A 21705-nucleotide genomic window follows, 5' to 3' on the forward strand; every position below is an offset into this window, starting at 1 on the left:
ACATTTCCATTTTCATGTTGATAACCTTCAGTAGATCATTATTTTATATTACTCTTAAGGAATACTAACAGGTAATAAAATAAATGGTGCACATATTGGAAAGTCAGTAGTTGCTGCTGGCTTTTAAACATAGTCCTTATTCTTGGGCAATGTGCAGGATCTCCAATGTTTTCATTAGCTATTAGTTGTACTTGCTTTGCTCGTTTCATTCTAAAGACAAATTCAGCAGATCATGAAACGCAAAGTGTAACTATATTTCAAACTACATGTACAACAGATATGAAAAAGTGACTGTGGTCTCAATTATGCTTCTTTTCATAAAAGTGCTTTCTCTTAAGCCCTCTTTCTCCCCTTTTTTGAACTCTAGTAATATAGCTGAATTGTAGTTCCTTTCTATGGACAGTTGATCAAACATTCTCACCATTATATAATACAATTTTCATTTTATTTTAAACATACTTTGCATGATATAAAAATATTGATCACAGGGAGCTTTAACAATTGTTACTGCTATAAACAGGAATGCTGCACAATGTTTTTAGTGGAAATAAATTATATAGTCATTATCTCTTAAAAAAATCACAAGAAGGAGAACCTAGGCTGTTTGGTCATTGGCAGAAAATAAGTCCTTACTGAGTTCTTTACAAAACATGGACCCCAGTTATTTTCTACATTTGCTTTCCACATCTTGAGGAAAGCACAATGTGTCTGTCTCTGAAAGCCCCACAGGGTCTCTGGTGAACATTTAATTCCAAATATTAGCAAAGTTGCTGTTGTTCTTTTGTTCTAATGGAAAAATGTACACCAAAATAGCAAGTAGTGCTCTCTTCACTAATTCATAAGTGGTCTTTTCCAGTATGTGGGTACACAGCGGCACACTTCTTCACTGAAATAAAATCCAGCATCGCAGCGTTTCGTTCGAACTGTACATGGTGGTCTGTAACAACTAAAGAAATGAAAAAAGTGGGCATTAATAAAACATGATCATTTATATTAACGTGGAATATAAATCTATGCAATTATGATGCCATTGCTCTAAGAAACATTTAATTCCATAATTTAATTCATGTGAATACATATCTTTCAATTTCTGTTTATATTCTTACAACACTTTTAATTGGATTATTCTTCACTTAAAGACACTAAAGAGACTCAAGAATGTTACTGAGGAGAAATTATGGGGTTTTATAACATATATTAATATTTTTAAAGTATTGCCTGGTTGTATTAATCTTGAGTAATACATGAGGWTTTTTTCTTTTAAAAACACAGTAATATTTTTTGTACTTCAGTCAGCTTACTATGAGCTACTGAATGCTACCTGTTTGAGAGGACAATCCAGACTGAGTAGATAATCAAATCTACCATCTTCTTTGCCAGGACTGTTTGTTGTCTTATTGGCTAATACAATAGCCATTTATATATATATGTTGCACTATGATCCTGATCTTGAAAACGAGAGCATACTTAAACTCCTATAGATCTCACTGAGTTCAATAGGGATACATCTATACCTCATATTACATCTATGTCCATTCTGAAGTATGATCAGAGCCTGCATGTTTCTGGTAAATCTTAAAGGAGAAAGGACAGAAATAGCACCTACTTAAATAAAGTAAATTTAATTGAAATAGATCATTAAACCACTACTCACATCTACCTAAAAATCAGAAGAATTTCTCTTCACAGATTATATGACTTAAAAAATAGAAGCTATACAAAGATAATATCTGTGGTTGTCCCTGAACTCCTCTTCCTTTTTCCTTTTTTAATTTTTTTTATTAAAACAAAACTTGACCTAAAATAACCTTACAACAACAATGCTAAATACTTTCTGGTGTATAATGGAGACAAAGTACAAGTCTGAGCTTTTTTCAGACATTGGCAATGAGTCAAAAGAGAAAAGTATATGTTTCAAATTTCAACACAGTTATACTTAAAACTTGTATTTAAATAATGTGTCTGTGAAACACTGATATTATGATAACTCATACTTACTTCAGTTTAAAGACATTACGGTATATTATATTAAGGCAATTTCAGTATCCTCTTCCCTAGGCAATTTCTTTGTTTCAAGCTTGTAGTTACTCTTATTATTGTTGCAGATATGTTAATATGTTGCATGCTTATTTTGGATACCAAGTTGCTACTTTGCAATAATTTGTTTATGATATGAGGTCTGGATTACAGTTATGTCCATTCAAGCCAATTAGTTCAACCAATGAACACGAATATGAAGAAAGCAATAAGGAATGAGGAAGACAGCAACCATGGCATTTATTAACTAGTCATATCTTGTTCAGTGTTTTCAGTGTCATTAATCATAGATTATTTCACCGGTGTGACTTATTTGAGAGTAGCATTACTCTGTGCTAGGTGTAATATAGATATTTGGGATCAGAGTAACAACTCAAGGAAATCTCCCAAAGCCCTACTGATCTTTTGTCCCCCAAAATTCTGGAAACAGTGGTAAAAGCCAGCAAAAATCACACTGACACTTGAGAGAGACAGTGAAAGCAAGCGAGCAAGTGGACTGTACTATCTTCCATTTATTTGCCAGAGGAACGCTGTGAGCAAATGGGAAATCAGCAGTAGGCTTGTACTCAGAAAAAAGTACTCCACAGACATGTAATGGATCAAACACTGAACTCATTTTTGCCTATCTCTGCCATGAAAGATAGAGTATTTGAGGTACTGAATGACAGTATAATGAAAGAAAAGTAGTAAGAAAAGAAAAAGAATGAAAGACAAGGCCAAGCTCTCCTCCCACATCTATGACATGTTGTACATAATGAAAAGCAGTTGTGCAATCATGAAATATGAGGAGTCCACTTTCTTTAGGATTTGTGCCTCTTAGTGAATTGTGAGCTTCAGCGTAGCTTTGCTGCAGTTGACGAGTACAAAGCATCTCTCCCACGCAAGTTTCTTAGTGTCTAACAGCAGCCAGGTTCACATTACTGCAGTATTCCCCTCAGTTTGGACACTGCAACAGAACAAGAAACCCCTTTTCTCTTCTAAAAGGCTTTACAGCTAAGTTACCTAGTTATCTGGTCCTGTCAAAACTGACCAAAATCAATTTTTGAGGTGACTGATAGCACAGGCTGAGTAGTAGCACAGTCATTGTAACTAAATGTGGCTTCCTTAGGAGACTCTGCTGAACAATAGAGACCAGGTCTTTCCAAAGATTTAGGCTGAATGTTGCTTATGGAGTGCTTCCATTTAGCATATGTCTGCTTTGTTGAGATAGGCTGGGTGAGTCACTTCTAACTTTCTCTTTATGGTCAGTAACTGTGATTTTGCTACTGAATGCCCAGGTTTGAGATTCTGAAGGTTCTAAGACCTCCACAGATGAAACTAAAGTAGAAATGCTGTCTTTTGTGGTGGTTGCCATCATCATCATCGTCATTATCGACAACCAGAATTTTTTTTAAGAGGGGTGTGTGTGTGTACACGTGTGTAGCACTGTACTTTGTAAACAATTTTTCATTCCCATCCTCTGGACCAGAGGCTAACACTAGAGCCAGAGGCACTTTAGGTACAGTGCAGAAAAATGTAGGTGCTTCGTAACCAGAATCTAAAACAACTAGCCCTCTGCACAGGGAGCTGCCTAGGATGCAGATACAAGATCCCACTCCACTCTAGGTCTTAGGCATCTTATGCAAAGTTAGAGAGAKGCACCTCCAGTTACTTGGTCTCATAACAGCAAAGAGATCTTTCTTTCAAAAGACAAACAGGAGGTTGCAGGGGCTTTTTTCTTCCTTTTACAGAAGACTTGGGACAGAGCCAAAATGTGAGAAACCTAGGCTGAGTCCTTTCTTAAGAAGGAGGGATTGCATCTTCTATTACCCTTGTCAGTGCTACTGTCTACAGGGATATTGGTAGTAGAGCTATAGAGTTACACTATATACGATTCTTTCTCTCTCTCTCCATACAAAGGAGAAGTGCTTAGAAAAGAGGAACACCAAAAAGTATCCTATGTCATACTGAATCTAGAAGCAAGAAAGAGATTCAAGCTCTTTACAGTGTTCAACCACAGCACAGAAAAGCTTGGCTCAATTCCCTCCTTAAAATACTAAGTCATTAATTAAATAACAGTGGCATCAGATATTTATTATAGCATTTCTTAGCTTTTTAAATACCTGGCTCTTCCAGTTGTGAATGTTGTTTTAAGTAGTGGCTTGTATGAGTAGCACTGTTGAAAATGCACATTAGTGAAGTGCTATGATTCCTTTTTGTTTTATAGTAAGCTGATGAGGCCCCTGGTGATAAGGCAGTATTATATATAACCTACCTCAGCAAAATTATATGAAGCAGAAATTATATTGTTTGTTTTTTAGAACCTAAAGTCATTCCAATTTTTGTATATAGACTGCTACTGCTATGAGTGTAGAAGTCATGGAAAGAAAAGCTCCTATGATATATAAAGAAATTGCAGTTTTCTGTCTCACCAAATCCCATTTAAAGGATAAATGCAAGCATTATACTTTAGGGTTATATATGTCTACTCTTCCACAGAAGTCTCCCAGAACTGCAAGACTTGTTACGCACTCATAAATCTTTAGTAGCATCTGAGTGAAACGAAGGATATGCAAAATTTTAGAAAGTAAAATGAGTGATAGTATTTCCAGAACTAACTCCTGAAATCTAGTTAGGAATATTTTAATGATCTGAATTGCAATATTCAGTTCTTGTAGAAAATACAGTGGGATTTTTAAATAGCATAAAAAACAGGGAGCTTGAATTTATAGCACGTCCTTACTCTGAGATTTAATTAATTAGGAAAAAAATTACATGAAGTACTAATAAGAGAGATTACAAGAAACTAAATATACTTTAAAATATTTATTCTGCCTAGTTGTTTCCTTTTAGAGATGAGAAAAGTTATAGAAGATAACCAAAGAGAAGTTCATGGTTTACTTATGGCTATGAAGTGCTTCAGCAACACAGCTAATAAACACAAGCTAAAATTTTATACTCAAAACATCATGGAAAGATTAAAGACTTAGGTTACCTGCATGTCTGGTGATGGAACCTTTTTCCTTTTAAGAAGCATTTATTGGGAGATTCTATACATTCACAGGTGCATTTTGCAGGATTTAGTGGCTGATGTTTAGGACAGGTTTTTTTACATACACACTGGCATTTATCTTCATCAAATTCTTTGCTGGGCCCACAGGAAGTAGGGAGAAGTTTGTTTTTGCACATGCACTGACATGACGCTTTATCTAATTCTTTGTGAGGTCCACAGCTTGAGGGCCGCACACCTCCTTTGCAGACACACTGACAGGTTTCCTCATCCAGCTCTTTGTTTGGTCCACAAATATGGAATCCTTCAAAAGTGTCTAGAAATCAGGCAAAGTTGTTACATAATTATCAGAATTTTAACTGTATCTATTTCCACATTTCCAAGTGAAGAAATAGTATCACAGTCATACCTGGTAAAATGTTTTAAGAATAAAAATAATGCAAAAGAGAGGAAATATCAGTAATAGCATTAAAAAGAAAAAAGATTCAACTATTTAATTTTCAAAGTTTTTATTTCTCCTTTAGGTAAATAAAAACACGGAACTACATCTAATACTTTAAGTAAAACTACTTACCTGTATCTCCAAGGTGAGAAGAGAAACCAAAATCATGTTGTGCCAAACATTGGCAAATTTGATTATTCCAGATATGATTTTTTGGACAGGTCTTGTTTGCCACATGACACCTATGAAATAAGACATACTGTTAATTCATTACCATAAGAAATCAAGAGGAAGGCAACTGTAGGCACTGATCACATTTACTCCCTTCCATTACAAAAATTTTCTGCAAAGCTTGAGTTCATTCATAATTTCATTTTCTGCTCCTGTCAAATCTATTATTAGCTGAGGTTCTCCCCACCTCAGAAATCTTCAACCATTTGTTGAAGTTACCTTTTCACAGTTCAAGTTTTAGCTAAGTAGAAGTTAAGTTTTAGCTTGTAGAAACTGTTACTGGTGATTTCCTAATGTAGGTTAGTAACAGATTTAACTCTTAAATGTAAACCTTACATACAAAACAGACCAGTGTAAAAATTACTTGTGCACCAAATAGGCGCTAACAGGCATAAATTTCTACGTTGCTTTTTACAGTACAAAAATGCTTTCACACATATAGTAATCCAAAGATAGCTGATAGTGGTTTCCAAATTAACGCTGTAGTCTGGACTGTAATTTCAAATAAGATCAGATTATCAGATTCTCCTCCCCTTTATAAGACAGTTCTATGTCATTTACTGACTCTTTCTCATCAGCCACTCAAATCTTGGACAGCTTTCTTGAATCTAATCCTTTCTTGAATCTAATATAATCTTTGGACTTCATCAGTGATGCCCCTTCTCAGCAGACATGAAAGACAGTAAAAAATTCTAATATGCTCTATACCTGCTAGTGTTTTRCAGCCACAGTAGTGCTGCCAAAGAAAGCAAAATATCCTAACAGCAACTGGTGTCGTCTTAAATGATGACTGAACTCAGCTAGTAGCTCCACCACAAATAGAATATTCATGTATATTATTTGATCTGTCTTGCTTGCAATTTCTTTACCACCACAGGTGACATTACAGGTTTTAACGAGTCAAGCCTAAGCCTAATTTCATGCATCCAGTCATTTATGCATTGTTTCTGTAGTTATTCCTAATATTCTCATCTGTTAAAACAGAACATACATTGTACATTTTAAGTTTTTTTTTCATTTCCCTGAAGAGCAGCATAACTCATCATTCAGAAATGCAGGTGCTAGGACATTCTTCCTTGATTATCAAGGATACCGCTCCCCTTCACCACATTAAACAGCTTTTTCTCAGTCAGGACTGCTGCAGTTTAACGTTATCCTGCAATGCCTCATATTTTATCAAGCTGTCAATTGCCATTTCTTTCTGCTAATGATCTCACTCATGCTCCCTCACTTGGCTACTTTTCCTCTGGGCATGTGTGTTCTTTTTCCTATCTCCTGTTTCTGCTTGAGAAATTGTGCAGAGAATTTACAGACATATTATTGTATTCTGTTTAAAAAACAACTCAGACCCAGAGTAGCCTGTCTCTAGCCAGGCAAGTTTTAAACTAAATACAAAAGGCAGCCAGGGGTGACAGCGTGAAGAAAATATCAAACACATATGAACCATAATAAGACGATGTTCATAACAAAATCAAGTTACCAAAAAACTCAAAGAGAACTGTATGTATTTCAATGTAAGGTATTTAGACAACAGGCAAAAGRAACTGCTTGCTTGCACATTCTACCCTGGTGGCTAGTACTGAAAATTATAGAAGGGAAGATTCACATGGCTCAAATTTTTAAGTGATTTATCACAACATTTTAGGAAAGTTCAAGAAGGCCAAAAAGATCACAGGCATAACACTTTGCAAAAAATTTCACTACCTTTTTCCAAGTCATTGTCAACTTGGAAAAAAAATTATGCTAACTTGTTATGTGGCAGTATCCAAACAGATAATATACAAGAGAGGGAAATATTTACTGTGTACAACATACATCCAAACCACATCTAAAATATGCCTATCTGCTCTGTAAGCACCTACCTACAACAACGTGGGGAAAAAATCATCATGGAGACTTTGATCTATGTGATGTATAATGAAGGCCCAAACAAAAAAATTGCCAAGCTTCTAAAGTAAAAATTGACAATTTTTTAATTCAATTGCATCTCTTGACGAAATGCTATATAAACAGAGAAGAGTACAACTCAAGATTAATCCAGGAGGTATTCTGAAACACTAGTTAACATGAACTAACATGCCTCAGCTCCAAAAATATGTGAAGGTAGCTACTACTTTTTAGAAGGAAAAAGCAGAACAAATTGGGAGAAGGGGAGGACAAAGAGCTAGACCTTAATTCTCATGATGAAGCTGTGCATAATTTTTTTTTTTTAAAGCTTATTGGCTTATAAAAAATGATCTACTATTTCTATACTATCTGGCACATCATTTTTCTCTTCTTTATTATGTATGTCGGTATGCCTGTGCCAAGGCATAATCCAGCCTTGAATTCCTATCTTTACTATCTTAAAAAACAAAAGCTATACTCTTAGCCTTTTCTTTCCAATAACATGCAAGACAGACATTATTATATGTCTGTTAAAGTGAGCATGTAGATAAATACATGTACACGTACAGATCTGCCTCTGTGACAAAAAAAGCAGATTTCCAAGGTTTTGGCTTTATGACAGTTTCACTAGCGTACAATCCCACACATAAAAATGCACTCCAAAGGATGAGAGTAAGGACAGTAAATACTTTGGACTAGAACTATGCAGAATCTTTTGTGATTACGCTTTTGATACTTAAAAAGCTGAATTGAACTGAGAACTTTCTATGGAAATTAGGAATCCTGAGTGGATTCTGTAAAGGCACCCAGCAGCGTTTTTAGGCAGCTGAATACCTTTAAGCTTAATATCCTTTTAAAAGAAGGCTTTAAAAAAAAAGAAAAAAGAAAAAAACCCTCCCGAGTGCTTCTAAATTCTAAATATTAAAGATGGTGCTAGTACTAGAAAAAGCCTTTATATGTTCTGGTCTAATATTTCTCAGCCTTTTGAAGCATGAGTCCTTACTCACAAAACAACTACTTACTGTATTTACTGGTCAAAGCCCCCCTGTATCTATATGCTTACTTCCCTGTCGAAAGGTAACTGAGCTGTTATTTGCAATTTAAAGATAGTTAACAGTTTTCTGGCTGAAGTATACACCTGCAGTAGTAATTACAACTGCTCTCACTGTGGAAGAACAGAGAAGCTGCCAACAGTCAGTGTAATTTGACTTCATTATTTACTCGAGAGTTTTCACTTTTTATAATCTGTTAATTAGGCAATTAATTTTTAATAGATTTATTTCCAATCCACTGTTTATGACCCACATTTTGATAAAGCAATTCAATAATGTCAGTTGAAATATAATATAATCTGTATTTAGCTAGAGCACATGTCTGAAAACATCCAGACTTGAACTGAATGAAAACAGAGGAAAAACTAACTTCTGTGGACACTTCCCTATTCACTTGCCTTATTAAAAATGTACATAATTAACTCCAGTTCAGTTTCTAGTCCTTGGTTCTTCTACAGAACAACTGTTTGTAACTGCCTGCTATGTATTTTTGTTCTACTAAATATTTATACATCATGAAATCACCACTCAATCTTTTAAAATGAAGGGCATGAGTTCTTTAAGCCTTTTAATAGCAACTGCTTCAGTGCTAGATTTCTTTTGTGTTTAATTTTTAAGGTTTTGAAAGAAAAAAGAATTGGATGTTATGTTCCCGTTCCAAATCTATATGCTAATTCTCTGGTTTGCCCACTAACTCTTTGTTTCCCCTTCCCACTCTGTTTTGGTTTTCACTTCTGGAATGTGGAAATGTCCAAAAAGATTTTTAGTCAAAGATTTCCTAAGAATGTTTTTTTTCCCCCTCTTAACAGCTGCTCACAGGAAAATACAGTTTGAGAGAGAAATGTTGAGTACTCCATACTTCCAACAGTAAGTATTTTTGGATAGCTTTTGTTATTTTTTTGAAGAAGTTGATTTTATCCTTTTTGAAGGTCTGAATCATTTATTGACTTGATCATCATAGTGTCACATTTTGCAGGTAGAATACCTAGGTTGCTAAATTTGAAGATCCATATACCAATGGTAAATTCTTATTAAAGTCAGTGGCAATTTTCTGTAGACAGGAATGAGTAAGATGAATAAAGACCTTCAGAATTTGGCTGTCTGAAAGCATTCATACCTCCGGTTACATGGTGTTTCACTACTTACTCACATCTTCGAATAATTATATATTGTTATATAAAATTATTTTACATGTTTTCTCTAAGCCTCAATTTGCATTGTAGCTCTTTCCATGAAAAAATCTCATAACATTCCTTTTGATTTTTAAATGACCTAGCTCCAGTTTACACCACTGCATAAAAGGTACTGTACTAATTATTTTAGTAACATTCTTTCCATGTAAAACAATATTAGTTGATTTATAAAACTTTGCATTCTGCTTTTATTAGTGTATATAAGCTGACCTATCTTAATTGCAAAAGCTTTTAACATTATTTTAAATCTAATTTCATAAGCTTGCTCACAACATGAGAGGAAAGACAGGGTCTGTACTTACTGAGTTTGTGTTGCTGGCAAGGAACGTCTTATGATAGAATGAACTTGTCTGTAGACATCCAACTTTGACATGCATCGGCAGGACGTGTGATTGGCAAAACTGACAGTTATAGGTTTAGGGCCATGAGAGAGGGGCACTGTAATCTCAAACAACTACAAAAAAAGAAAGAAAGAAAGAAAGAAAGAAAGAAAGAAAAAGACCTGTTTATAGATCAGTAACAGTACAACTAAAAACAATATAATGACAAACAAAAAAAAGCTATAAGGAAGTTAATTTGGGTTTTTGTTCCTTACCATTGTTCAGTGGCATATACAGTTATGCTACTAAGTAATCACTATGTACAAAATGAACACAGTACCTATGTTATGCCAATTGACATGCTGCCCTGTTACGTGCCTGTTTGCTTACGATGCATTTAAATTAAAGCTGTTAAAAAAGGAAAACRTACAAAGAGCTCTTTCTTCAGGAGAAAAATGACTTTCAAATTGGCAGTCTTTTTTAAAAACAAAACTTAGTATTTGGAAGGTGCTACAGTCATCCAAAAAGTCAGAAAACAAGAATAATTTAAAAAGGGAGTAAGTTAGAACATAATATGTCAGTCTGCTACAGTTACAGAGCTTGTGTAAAACAGCAATATATTGGATTTAGGTCATAACATTTTTGTTGATGAACATGTTTATAACTACAGCATACTGTATTTTTCACTTTCCAATATTTTTATCAATGCAAATTATATGATTACCCTAGCACAATGCATCTTGAATTGATAGTATCTTCTTTTCAGGATAATAAAACATGATTATTTTAATAATAGTAGTATTTATGTGAATCAATAAATTTCTGCTTTTAATGGGAAATAATGTTCTTCTGATGGAAGAGCACAACTTCAGCAATACTTTGTGGGGAAAAAAAGCGAACATGGGACAACTAACTGACAAACAGCAAGACTCATTTCAGTATGTAACTCAGGACATTTACTTTATCAAATCAAGAATATTTCCTTCTAAGTTTCAAATCTTGATAGTTTCCTGAAAAGTTAAGACAAATACTTTATGTCAAATTCTAAAAAAACACTTCATTTTTTGTTGTATTTTAAGTAACATAATAGTGCCCAGCTGCCATTTAGGTGTTTACTCACTTTTCCAAATATATTTAAGAACCTTTCTGCATCTTCTGGGGATTTAAGTACTTTTAAAAATATTGTCTATGTTTTTTATTCCAGTTTCAGTTGATGGGATTGCGTATCATGACACATTAACTTTTTGCTGAAATTTATTTGCAATCTTATACTTCTTTGTAATCAATAATTTCATGGTATGGAATACAGGCAGCATGCAAACATAATGAAAACCCTGATAATTTTAAATAATTCAAAATACAAAGCATATTTACTAGCATGTCTTGAAAACAGTATCTTGCACTGATATATGCAAGTGAACATATGTATTCATCAAGTACACACAAGGTGAAAGGACACTTGTGCAGCCCATGATGAAGCTTGTACTATTGTCATGCCCAAACTATGGAGCTTAAACTTGGGCTTCATAAAGTGCAATCAATTCTGATAAATATTCCATATTTTACCACACAAATTTTGGCAGTATTTAGTGACTGGACCTTTAAAAATATTTAACATGGGGAGTGTCATCGTATGAGAACTGAATTGGCAAAGATATTAAATTGTCATCTTACTCTGTTACAGAGCACTGCAATGCAATTATTTTTGCTGTACCTTTTTTGTTAATAAACAGGATTTTTACTCCGGTTCTGCCCATATAGCACCTTTAGAAAATACAACCTCTCTTATATCAGTTTTAAATGTTGGTTTTTCAATAGAATTTCTGAAAATGCAAACTGATACACATTTACATCTGCAGAAGGAGAACCAAACTGAAAAAAAATTCCTGTATCTTCCAAGTACAGATGAAAAAACTGTCTATCCAGGGAGCTACCATGGAAAGAGTTTTTCTTGCTAGTTAGAGAGACTTCTAGCCAAAGCACATTAACATTTGGATTCCTGCTCCAGTTGCAAAATAAATAACCCTTCTTAAAATTTTGGTCCTCAGAGGCATTAATAAGATAATAGGACAAGATTTAAAGATTAAAGATTTGAAGTTGAAAGATTTGTACTAATAAAATGATTTCTAAGCAAATGTCTGCTTTTCTCAAACATAATTATCACCAGACAAACCTCCAGGGTTTTCACTAAGCTCAAAACAAACCTCTGGAAAGAGTCTATCAACTTTTTATTATACTTACAATCCTCTTTGGCTTGCCAACCAGTGTTGGCTCCTCTGTCCTTATCTATTATACCAGTTCTTTCAAATTAATCACTAAAGCCGTTCTTACCAATATGTCTCATCCAAAAAAGCAATGATCATTACACAGAGCTATCATTTTTTTCTACTAATATTTTATATGGGCATTGCTTTATGTACCTATGCATTTCACTAAAATGTTTACCTATTGGAGGCCTTCATAGTTTTTGTTACAATGCACTAAATGCACAAGCTAGCCAGCAAATTGCTGGGGATGGGGGGAGGGTTGTTGTATTTTAAGAGGCAGAAAGGACCGTGTTTTTGTAAAATAGCTTTAATTTGTGCATACAGTACACATTTCAAAAGATACATGTGAAGTTCTTTGGGCTTCTGTTTTTTACATACTGATCTCCATACAGGTGCCATAATGCACCTACATATGCATGAATTCCACCTCTTTTAAAAAGTTGGGCTTTCAGAAGGACAGCATAGCAGTTGAGGCCTCTTTGAAAAATTTGTCCATATAATAATCTATAGATGTGAAAGACTTTAATATGTTAAATATCTTGCAAGAACACTGATTCTTAATACACGTATATGAATATGAGGGGCAGAACAAAGGGTATGGATTTAATTATAATATTTCATGTCCAAAGAGAATCTTGTGTTTTCTGTGTTCTCATAGGACAGYGTGAACTTCCTTCTCTGAAGCTGAAACAAAAACCCACTATAGGGAGAACTGATAAAACTCAGTAACTGAAGATAAGCACGATTCTTTGCATCAACCAAACTGTAGCTGACCTAGCAAAAGGGGGCTATTTTGTACCTCCTCTATTCCTGGACTAGGATCAGCTTGCCATGCTGCAAATTTTAACAGACGCCGGACTGCCGGAGAGGGCAGTATAGGATTACTGCTACAATTTCAAACCACCAGGACCAAAGAGGTCCCTGTCAGTCCACTAAGTCTCTCGATGAGTTGCACGAATACACTATGAGAAATTTCAGTAAAAGTCTTTGAGCAGGACTTACCAGTTTTGAGCTGAAACATCATTCATCTCCATCTCCATTTATCCTTCCGTTGAAACTGTGAAAGGTGTCAGTTTAGAGGCAAATGTTGCTAACAACTATTCTCCTCAAAGTGTCAGTATTACAACTCAAAAAAACCCCCTAGTTAAACAGTGTAAAGCTAGACTAACTTCTTTGACTTCAGAGAATTACTTTCAATTCGTTCAACTGAATTATGTTAACAGCAACGTATTTTATGTCACCCGCAAATAGTTACTGTTCATACATAAAGTCAACAGAACAAAACCAACTGTTTATGTCAGAAATTAGATTATATCAAATTTGATATTACATTTCTAGCCCTTACTTTTGGTAAGTGGTGGAGATTACACATGAATTAGTATTTTGAAAAAGAATATAAGCAAGATCTATTTTCTTTACTGGAAATGGTAGAAGTAAGATACTGGGGTTTGAATACTGGAAATATTCTTCTTGCAATTTTTGTTTGCACATGCTATTAGTATACTGTATTCTGATGCATATGCAAAAAGCAGATATTTATGTTTCTTTTCTGAGAACAAAAATATATCAAGCAGGGAATTCACAAGAAATAAATTTCTGAAAAGTATTCGTTACTGAAAACGTGTGTTTAATACTCTGCATAATTCTGCTTATATAATGTCTGATATTCTGAAACAAAATACATTCTAAACAAGTCTACATTCTGCTCTTGGCTGCGATAGCACCATCTCAAAATCCACTGAAGCTGTTGAAGTGAAAGTGAATAAACTGTATATTTGTAATTTGATTTTGAATCATCACATCTTAAAAGACATTTCATTTAGATAAGATCTGACCTTCAGTAATGCTTCCTCTTTTTTTTTTTCTTAAGCATCTTTAGTTTATCTTTTGTTCATCTCCACTGTCCAATAGAGCCATGAACCCAACATCTGTGGTCACTATGGGGCATGCCTGGCAGCACGTAACAGCCAAATAATATCTAGAAAGGATTTTTGCAAGAGAAATGCAGCATAGCATCTGTGTGTGAGGCTAGCTCCTGGCTGGCTTCTCTTCTGGCACTGTTGGTGGCTGCCTAGCGCCCATGTGGGTACCTCTGGGGCTGCTTGGAGATGGGAGAGGATAGACTGGCTGATCCTTCATGCAATAAAGGAATTACTTCTTAAAGGGCCAAATTTTCCCTCACTTCTCTGCTTCAAATCATAGTAAGGATTGAACTAATACATGCTACAGGCAGTAGAGAAAAGACATTTCCTTCAGGCCTGTTCTTCAGGGGCTGATGCCTAAAGGACAAACATTCAGGACTAAAGACCCTAAAGAATGAGCTTCAATTCCCAGAAGAATAGAAGATCAGACAGCAGTAAGGATTTGGGCAATTTCTTCAGAGTGGGGAGTTTTTATTGTTCACTGTTTTGAGAAAACTGTTAAATATTAAATTAAATATATTAAAGAGTAAATTAAAGTGCATTAAATAAGCATTGCTAAAGTTTGATGAAAATGCTCAAAAATTAAAGCAAACAAACAAACAAAAAAAMCAGACAATTTGCTCATGGTATCCTGTGCATATGTGCTACCAACATCTATTCTGAACACTGTGTGAGGTTAGAAACTCAATGGAAAAACAACCACCAAAGCAGTAACTGATAGCAAAACTAGAGAGTATTATATACTAAGGAAAAATTAAAACCACRCAAAATTACAGCTAAGCCTCTGTTCCAGCCTCTTCCACATGAATATGGTAGCAGAAATCAGGAACATTCTGTTAATCCAAGTATCTAACACATACTAATGGAAGTTCTTTGTATCTGAAGAACAGTTGAAAAATACCTGTTGTTAATGCATTTCACAAGAATTTAACATCTCCCATCCTGTCAGTCTGAGATGGTTTTGTCACTGATATCTAGTTGGCAGGTCCTCCAGTCTTTCTCATCCTTTCTAATATTTCTCTTCAAGGCAAGGTGTTCAGGCCTTGCCTCCCTAGGTCTTTACCCAATGCAATGATTCTCCACACCAGCCTCATTCCAGCCCAGTCATGGGGTTTTTTTTATCAGGCAGTAAGCATGCAAAGCTTGATTCCCTTCTCTCTTCTTGGGACCTGTCAGATAATCTACTCTTTTCGGCATTATGGCAGGCGCGCTTTTAGTCTGAGCTCCTTTTGAGTCAACCAGGCTCCTTCCTTCTCAGCATGGGGGATAAAGGGGACATATCAGTGTTAGACAAATTCTCCCTACAAGATGGGATTTAGATGCCTAGATCTGAAACTGCATCAACATTTTTGTTCAACTTCATGTTACAAAGTGCTCTAGTTGCAAGTAATTCTAAATGTTTGTCTTCTAAGGCTTTTGGACATTTCTAAGGCTTAAAAGGTATGGCAGATTATCTTGAACACAACAAAACACACATACCTAATGCAAACAAACAAGTTGCATATGCTTCACCTAAAATGAAGGAATGAGAACTTTTTCAGAGAAAAAAAATCCCAGTTTTGTTTTTGTTTTTACAGATAAAGCCATACACTTCTCTCTCACCCTGGTCTAAAAAAAGAAGYATCACCACTTTGGCTGAAGTTTTAAAGCAAGAAAATAACAACATATCACGCTGAGGCAGACTTCTGGCACAGAAAATTTAAACCCCTATTGATTAAAAATAACATAGTTAGGCTGAGAAGAAAACAGGGTTTAAAATGGAATATGGCAGGTAATCTGAATATTAGGCTGTGTAAGCTAGAGTTGCTTACCACTGAACAAGAGTGTGGGTTATTATAAACAAAGTTGTTTCCCATTTCCTGTGTCACAAAGAAATACAAGGGCCCTGTACAGTAAATGGCATCAAGACTTTCAAATAAAAACTGAAGTCTGCTTAAAGCAAGATTTTTGTGCTAAAATCATCACACTTTGGTACTATATGGAAAAAAGTTACAACTTTATACCTTTTGCCTTTATACAGTTAAGAATGACTAATATTCCCTTTCCAGAACAACTTTTTCCACATCCAGAGTATAAACAAGCATTCTTTAGTTATCAGTGTGACTTGTTACTTTATAAAACAGATCTAATATATGCACTATTTATGCACTTTACATCTTAAAATAGATTTATTCTTCAGGTCCCCCCCCCCCTTTTTTTTATCATAGGCTCTTCAGACACTAACAGCTATTTTTATATTTACTTTTCAAAGTATTCAGATAATGTTCAATAATAGCAGCAAAATGCAGWACTTTGAAGTATTCTTTATCAGAGAGCATACCAGGAATGTCAGCTAAGAACCTGACATTTTATTTTGAAAAGGCAGCTTTGCTTCCTGACACGTTATGATAGTGCATACTTTGTTGAACTTTATTGTCTAAATATTTCTAGGCAGATTTCTATACAATAGTCTTTCCTTAGTAACCATATATATCCGTTTTTGTACTTCAGACTACTTTGATTTTTTTCTAGATGGAAGCAAATAAACAGGTTGTACACTATTAACAACATGGTTTTCTGAACTTAGATTTCTGCCATAAATTAATATGATAATCTATTTACAGATAATATTTTATATATAATATTTTCCCCATCTTAAATCTGTCTTTCAACATAGCCAACCATGAAACACTGATCTTCAAAAATGAAGGAAGGTCCTTTTTCTTTATACACTTGGACTACAGACATTTTATACTTTATTGTTTTAAGATATATATTTTTATAAAGGTCTGAGCAGGTAATCACCTACCCTTTATTCTCCAGGGAGCTGATTTTAAGCAGTTTCAAGTAGGTACATAGTTCAATATCTAATATATTTCATACATTCTTAACAGGAGATATTCAATCATCTTTGATTCAAGATTTCTTACTTACGGAGTATGCATAATATTAAACTGCATTTATATGACAAAGCCTAACAGCAAAATACACACACCCACTTTTAGTTTTGAACATTATGATTCAAAATTTGTTTCAGAGGAGTTGAGAAGGCCTGTAATTTCAAAGGCAAACCTCAGACACAGTCCAGTAATCGTGTATTTTGTGCTTAATACTTAGTTCCATTATAAAATACCTTAGTTCCATTGCACCAGGCAAAATTAAAAGGCTTACAGACCTGAACATCAGTTTCTTTTGTATGTATTTTCTGCCTCCAAATACATACAGGTAAAGTCATAATTTTCTTAAAATTTAAAGGGCACAAAAATAAAAATACTGCTTCACTTTTCTGAAGATTATGATTAAAATATAGATTTAAAATGCTGCCAAATGGTCCTACACCAAAAACTCCAGCAATTTATCAAGTGATTAACACAAGAAAACAAAAGTTTCATTATATATTTGAGAATTTTTACCCTCCATAGTTACAAAGTTCTGCCCACAATAAATCATGAATCTAATAAATTTTTTTTTAATCACTGTATCTTTTAAAGCTATCACAGCAGTAGTGCCTCACAGACAGAATTCCAGACTCTGATAGTGTTCACTGTAATCTAGGGCAACCCATGCATTTCCTCCTTACCTCATCTGTAATGTGGAGATAACATTGGTAGTTGAGATTTGCTAGTGAAAACATTCTATATAATAGCTAAACATTGTTGTTTTAATTACCCCCAGAATGATTCTAGAATTGACTATATACAACCAATAACCCCTTATTATCAGGGGTCATAGGTATGTAATTCAAGAACTTTTTGGATTAATACAAAAGGTAAGAGTCTGTCTAGATTGCTTGTAAAATCATGTACGTAATTACAAGCAGATTTTTTTCCTGCTTGTTCATTCATTAGATGTAACATTTTTTAAATCCTTGAAAATCAGCAGAGGCTCTGTGCTGTACTTGGGTGAGAGGCACAGCAAGAGGAGGCAGGGCAAAGGGGCTCTGAGTTGTCCTATCCGGGCAGACTTGGCCTTTGACAGTCTGCAACCTGCAAAACCTGATGCCAAGTGCAACAACTCCTCTGCTTCCTAACCTTGTTCTTTCTTCAGTAATCCTTGAAAGAGCTTCCAGGGCAGAGCTGCGTGGCACTGCAGATCGCCATGTAGCAGGCTCTTTTCAGTTCCCACACTGGCAGAATTCTTCCTTTAGCCATTTACAGAGCTGGAGTGGAGAACACAAACAAGGGTGGGACCCGAGTCTGGTCCACGACCTAGAGCTTAACATGATTTTAACCCAGTAAAATCTAACAGTAGATAGGAATCTCCCAAAGCCTGGCCAAAAAAGCCGTCAGAATGCCTATCCAATAAAAATTCCAGTATATTCCCCCTCACTGATCTTTTTAAGGTGTGTATTTTTGATTCATGGTACTGATAATTTTCTTTAGATTTACAGGAGTTAATGCCATACTACTTTAGTTGTATTTCTACAGTATAGTATCTCAGACAAACTGCTGATTAACATACAAAGTATTTCTTAGCTTCAGTGGCTAAATTAATTTAGTCAGCACTATCATTATGTTTGCTGATACACTGGATACTGGTACATATGAAATTACCATTCTGAYCGGTGAATTCGGAAACACAAATGAATCAACACTCTAATTTTCCTTTTAGGATGAGGGAAGCTTACCATTTGAGATATTTTCATAACATAAGATTTATGTATGATTTTTTTCCCCAGATTTGTATTAACTACACTTATGTTTTTCTGATGGACTGAGGTTTATTTTGGCAGCTTTCCCTTAAATTGATTGACTCTCAGTTTCCATGACTTGTGATCTTTGCACTTCCTAAAGTGTCAGTAAGGCAGGCCAAATATAACCAGCAAAACAGAGCAGAATGTGTCTAGAGAGATTTTCAAGCTAAGGATATAAGGCTGTTTGACTTCAAAACTCTAAACATCTCTCTACTGGAAAGAATGAAAATAAGTTATTTGAAAAATGGTATATTATCATTATTTAGATTAACTGCAGATCACATCAAACTTTTTTGAAAAAACATAAGGATTTCATGGCTTATGTATGAAATGACAACAGATAACTCATCTGAGATAATACACTTCATATCTGTATAACATGCTAGAGGGGTCCTTATTCTACTTTATATTTGAACCACTTTATTTTTTTTCAAAAATTTTAACAGAAAACTGTTGGAATTTATATTGATTTATCTCCCACTAATAATAGCACTTACTATATCATTACATTCATCAGTCTAACACAGAAAAATGCATGGGAAAAGACATAAACGGTAAAGTTCAAAATGACTGAAAATTCTTGTGATACGTGTATCTCAAAATTGTATAAAGGAACATCATGTATATCTCAAATATGGCAAACAATTTCAAGCTATTAGCTTGTTTCCTGTGAGAAAAACTCCTCTAAATCTAATTTCGAACTGTTTGGAAGGATGTTTTCCCTTGAGAGACTATTACTCTAATCATGAAGCAAGATGATTTAGGACCTTTACATCAAATGATCTGAAAGGAGCCAAAAAACTGTCCATCCTGCCAGCCAAGAGAAAGAATAGAAAGAGATGACTCTTTGACATCTCCCTGCTTCCCTTCACCCTATAAGCAAGTACTTATAGGTGGGGTGTGCACAAAGTAGGTCAGGCAGTTGTTGCACCAGGTAGTTCCAGTCTGTGTAACTGTTGCTACACCATTCATATGCCATGGAAACAGAGAATTGATATTTGATTAATAACAATTAAAAAAAAAAAATCACAGTCAGCTTCCCCACAGGCTTTTATTAGATAAGCCATCACTTACAAACCTGGACCATTACAGCATCATGGATAAAGAAGAAGGAAAAGGCGTACCATGTTTTATGAATTAGCATGGGGTTCTCATTTTCTTATACCTTGTGCAATATCTTAGTGAAGAAACTGTCTCATTTCCCAACCATGATTGTATAAACACCCCTTAGCAACTACAGAAACAGTCCTTGTGGAAAAATAGTATTAAAATCAAAAGGTGGAATACTTTTCTATTTTTCTTTTAATAAAAATAAGTAGCTAGAAAGGAGGAGAACAGCCAGCACTGGAGAACTGTTGACCTTTTTCTGGACCACCAGAGTGTTCCACAAACCAATCTGGGAACATCTAATCTAGTCCATTCTCCTGCCAATCAAAAGATTTGTTCCTCATAAAAATAATTTCTATGCTTAGCTCTTTTCCAATGAGATTTTAATTAATTGTGATGAAAGTTGAGAAAAACTTTCTCTAGATTTTAATGTCTGGAAACAATGCCAGGGTTTGCCCTCACAGTAAGACCCAGCTCTGAAATTCATTTCCCATGAGGCACATTTCTGTGGGGCGAACAGAATGAAGTTTATGCAAGTTATCTTATGGAGTTTATGCAACAAAAATAAAGCTAAACTATGGTGACTTATGGAAAAACAAAAGATGCCTGGTTACTAGACATTTGTTCTCATTTCATTCAGGAAATAAAAGGATAATAGTAGTTAATGAGTAGGGTTTATAAATTCCACAGAAGGGTCTTGAACCCAATATTTTTTTCTTCCTGATGCTGATTTGATATAAAGTAAGCTGTGTTCACATAACTTGCAGAAGATTTGAGATGACAGATGAAGAAATATAGCTAGACTAAACTCTTTTCCTTTATAAAGGTATTTTTTAAATTGCATTCTGCCAACAAATAAACAAACCTGGAGAGCAGAACCAAGACAGAAAACTCAGAGACAAAGTGCTTGCTTTTGCTGAACAGGTAAGGAAACAAAACAATGCTGTTGCCTCTTCTTTCTTTCTGATGAGCCCTTTAGTATTTTCCTCTTCAGAGCTTCTCAATCTTTAATTACTCCTAGTACTTTGGTGAAGACATGATTATCTTCATCAATGACATTGGGAAAGTAAACAAGCAAAAAACCATCAGTACTAGTATAAAAGTTTTCTAATAGGCCTAAAATGACTTTGCTCTACAGACAGGAGTACATAGGGATTATTTATTCCTAACTGACACCGTGCTCACAGAACAGGAAATCTGTGCTACATGCGACCACTGTCTCTGCAACTAGATCATCCTTTATTCAGGTAAGCTAAACTTTATAAATACATTGAAAAAAAAAGGTCCCCAGCTGTTGGTAGCTACGATTTTGGAAAAAAAAAAAATCAGTGTTGTAGTTTTCCTTGTTCAAGCTGTTTAAGTTGCATTATCCCTGTGCTCTATGGTTGTCCAGTACTAGCTCACATTTAGGACTGAAAATTCTTGGTAAAAGATATGGATGGATGGGTTTGGTGAGAAATGAGGGCAGAGGTAAGATCACAGAATCACAGAATCGCTGAGGTTGGAAGGGACCTCTGGAGATCATCTAGTCCAACCCCCCTGCTCAAACAGGGTCACCTAGAGCACATTGCACAGGATCACGTCCA

The 21705-nt window shown here is 35.0% G+C and overlaps 1 protein-coding gene across 3 annotated transcripts in view; it reads right to left on the reverse strand.

Moving 5' to 3' along the window:
• Positions 1-414: 414 nt before the first annotated feature.
• Positions 415-21705, reverse strand: part of VEGFC (vascular endothelial growth factor C) — an 80505-nt gene continuing 59214 nt past the window's right edge. For 2 of the 3 annotated variants that reach the window (XM_026067241.1, XM_026067243.1), the window contains exons 4-7: positions 10134-10285; positions 5601-5710; positions 5012-5342; positions 415-946 (exon numbers count right to left, since the gene is read on the reverse strand). In XM_026067241.1, the coding sequence (XP_025923026.1) occupies positions 832-946; positions 5012-5342; positions 5601-5710; positions 10134-10285 (708 nt within the window). In that variant the 3' untranslated portion in view covers positions 415-831. Of the gene's footprint in view, positions 947-2900; positions 2984-5011; positions 5343-5600; positions 5711-10133; positions 10286-21705 lie in introns of those variants that run through there. The other variant, XM_026067242.1, reaches the window with a different exon arrangement.

This window comes from Apteryx rowi, unplaced genomic scaffold (genome assembly GCF_003343035.1).
Source record: "Apteryx rowi isolate R43461 unplaced genomic scaffold, aptRow1 scaffold_255, whole genome shotgun sequence".
In the NCBI taxonomy this organism is placed as follows: Eukaryota; Metazoa; Chordata; class Aves; order Apterygiformes; family Apterygidae; genus Apteryx; species Apteryx rowi.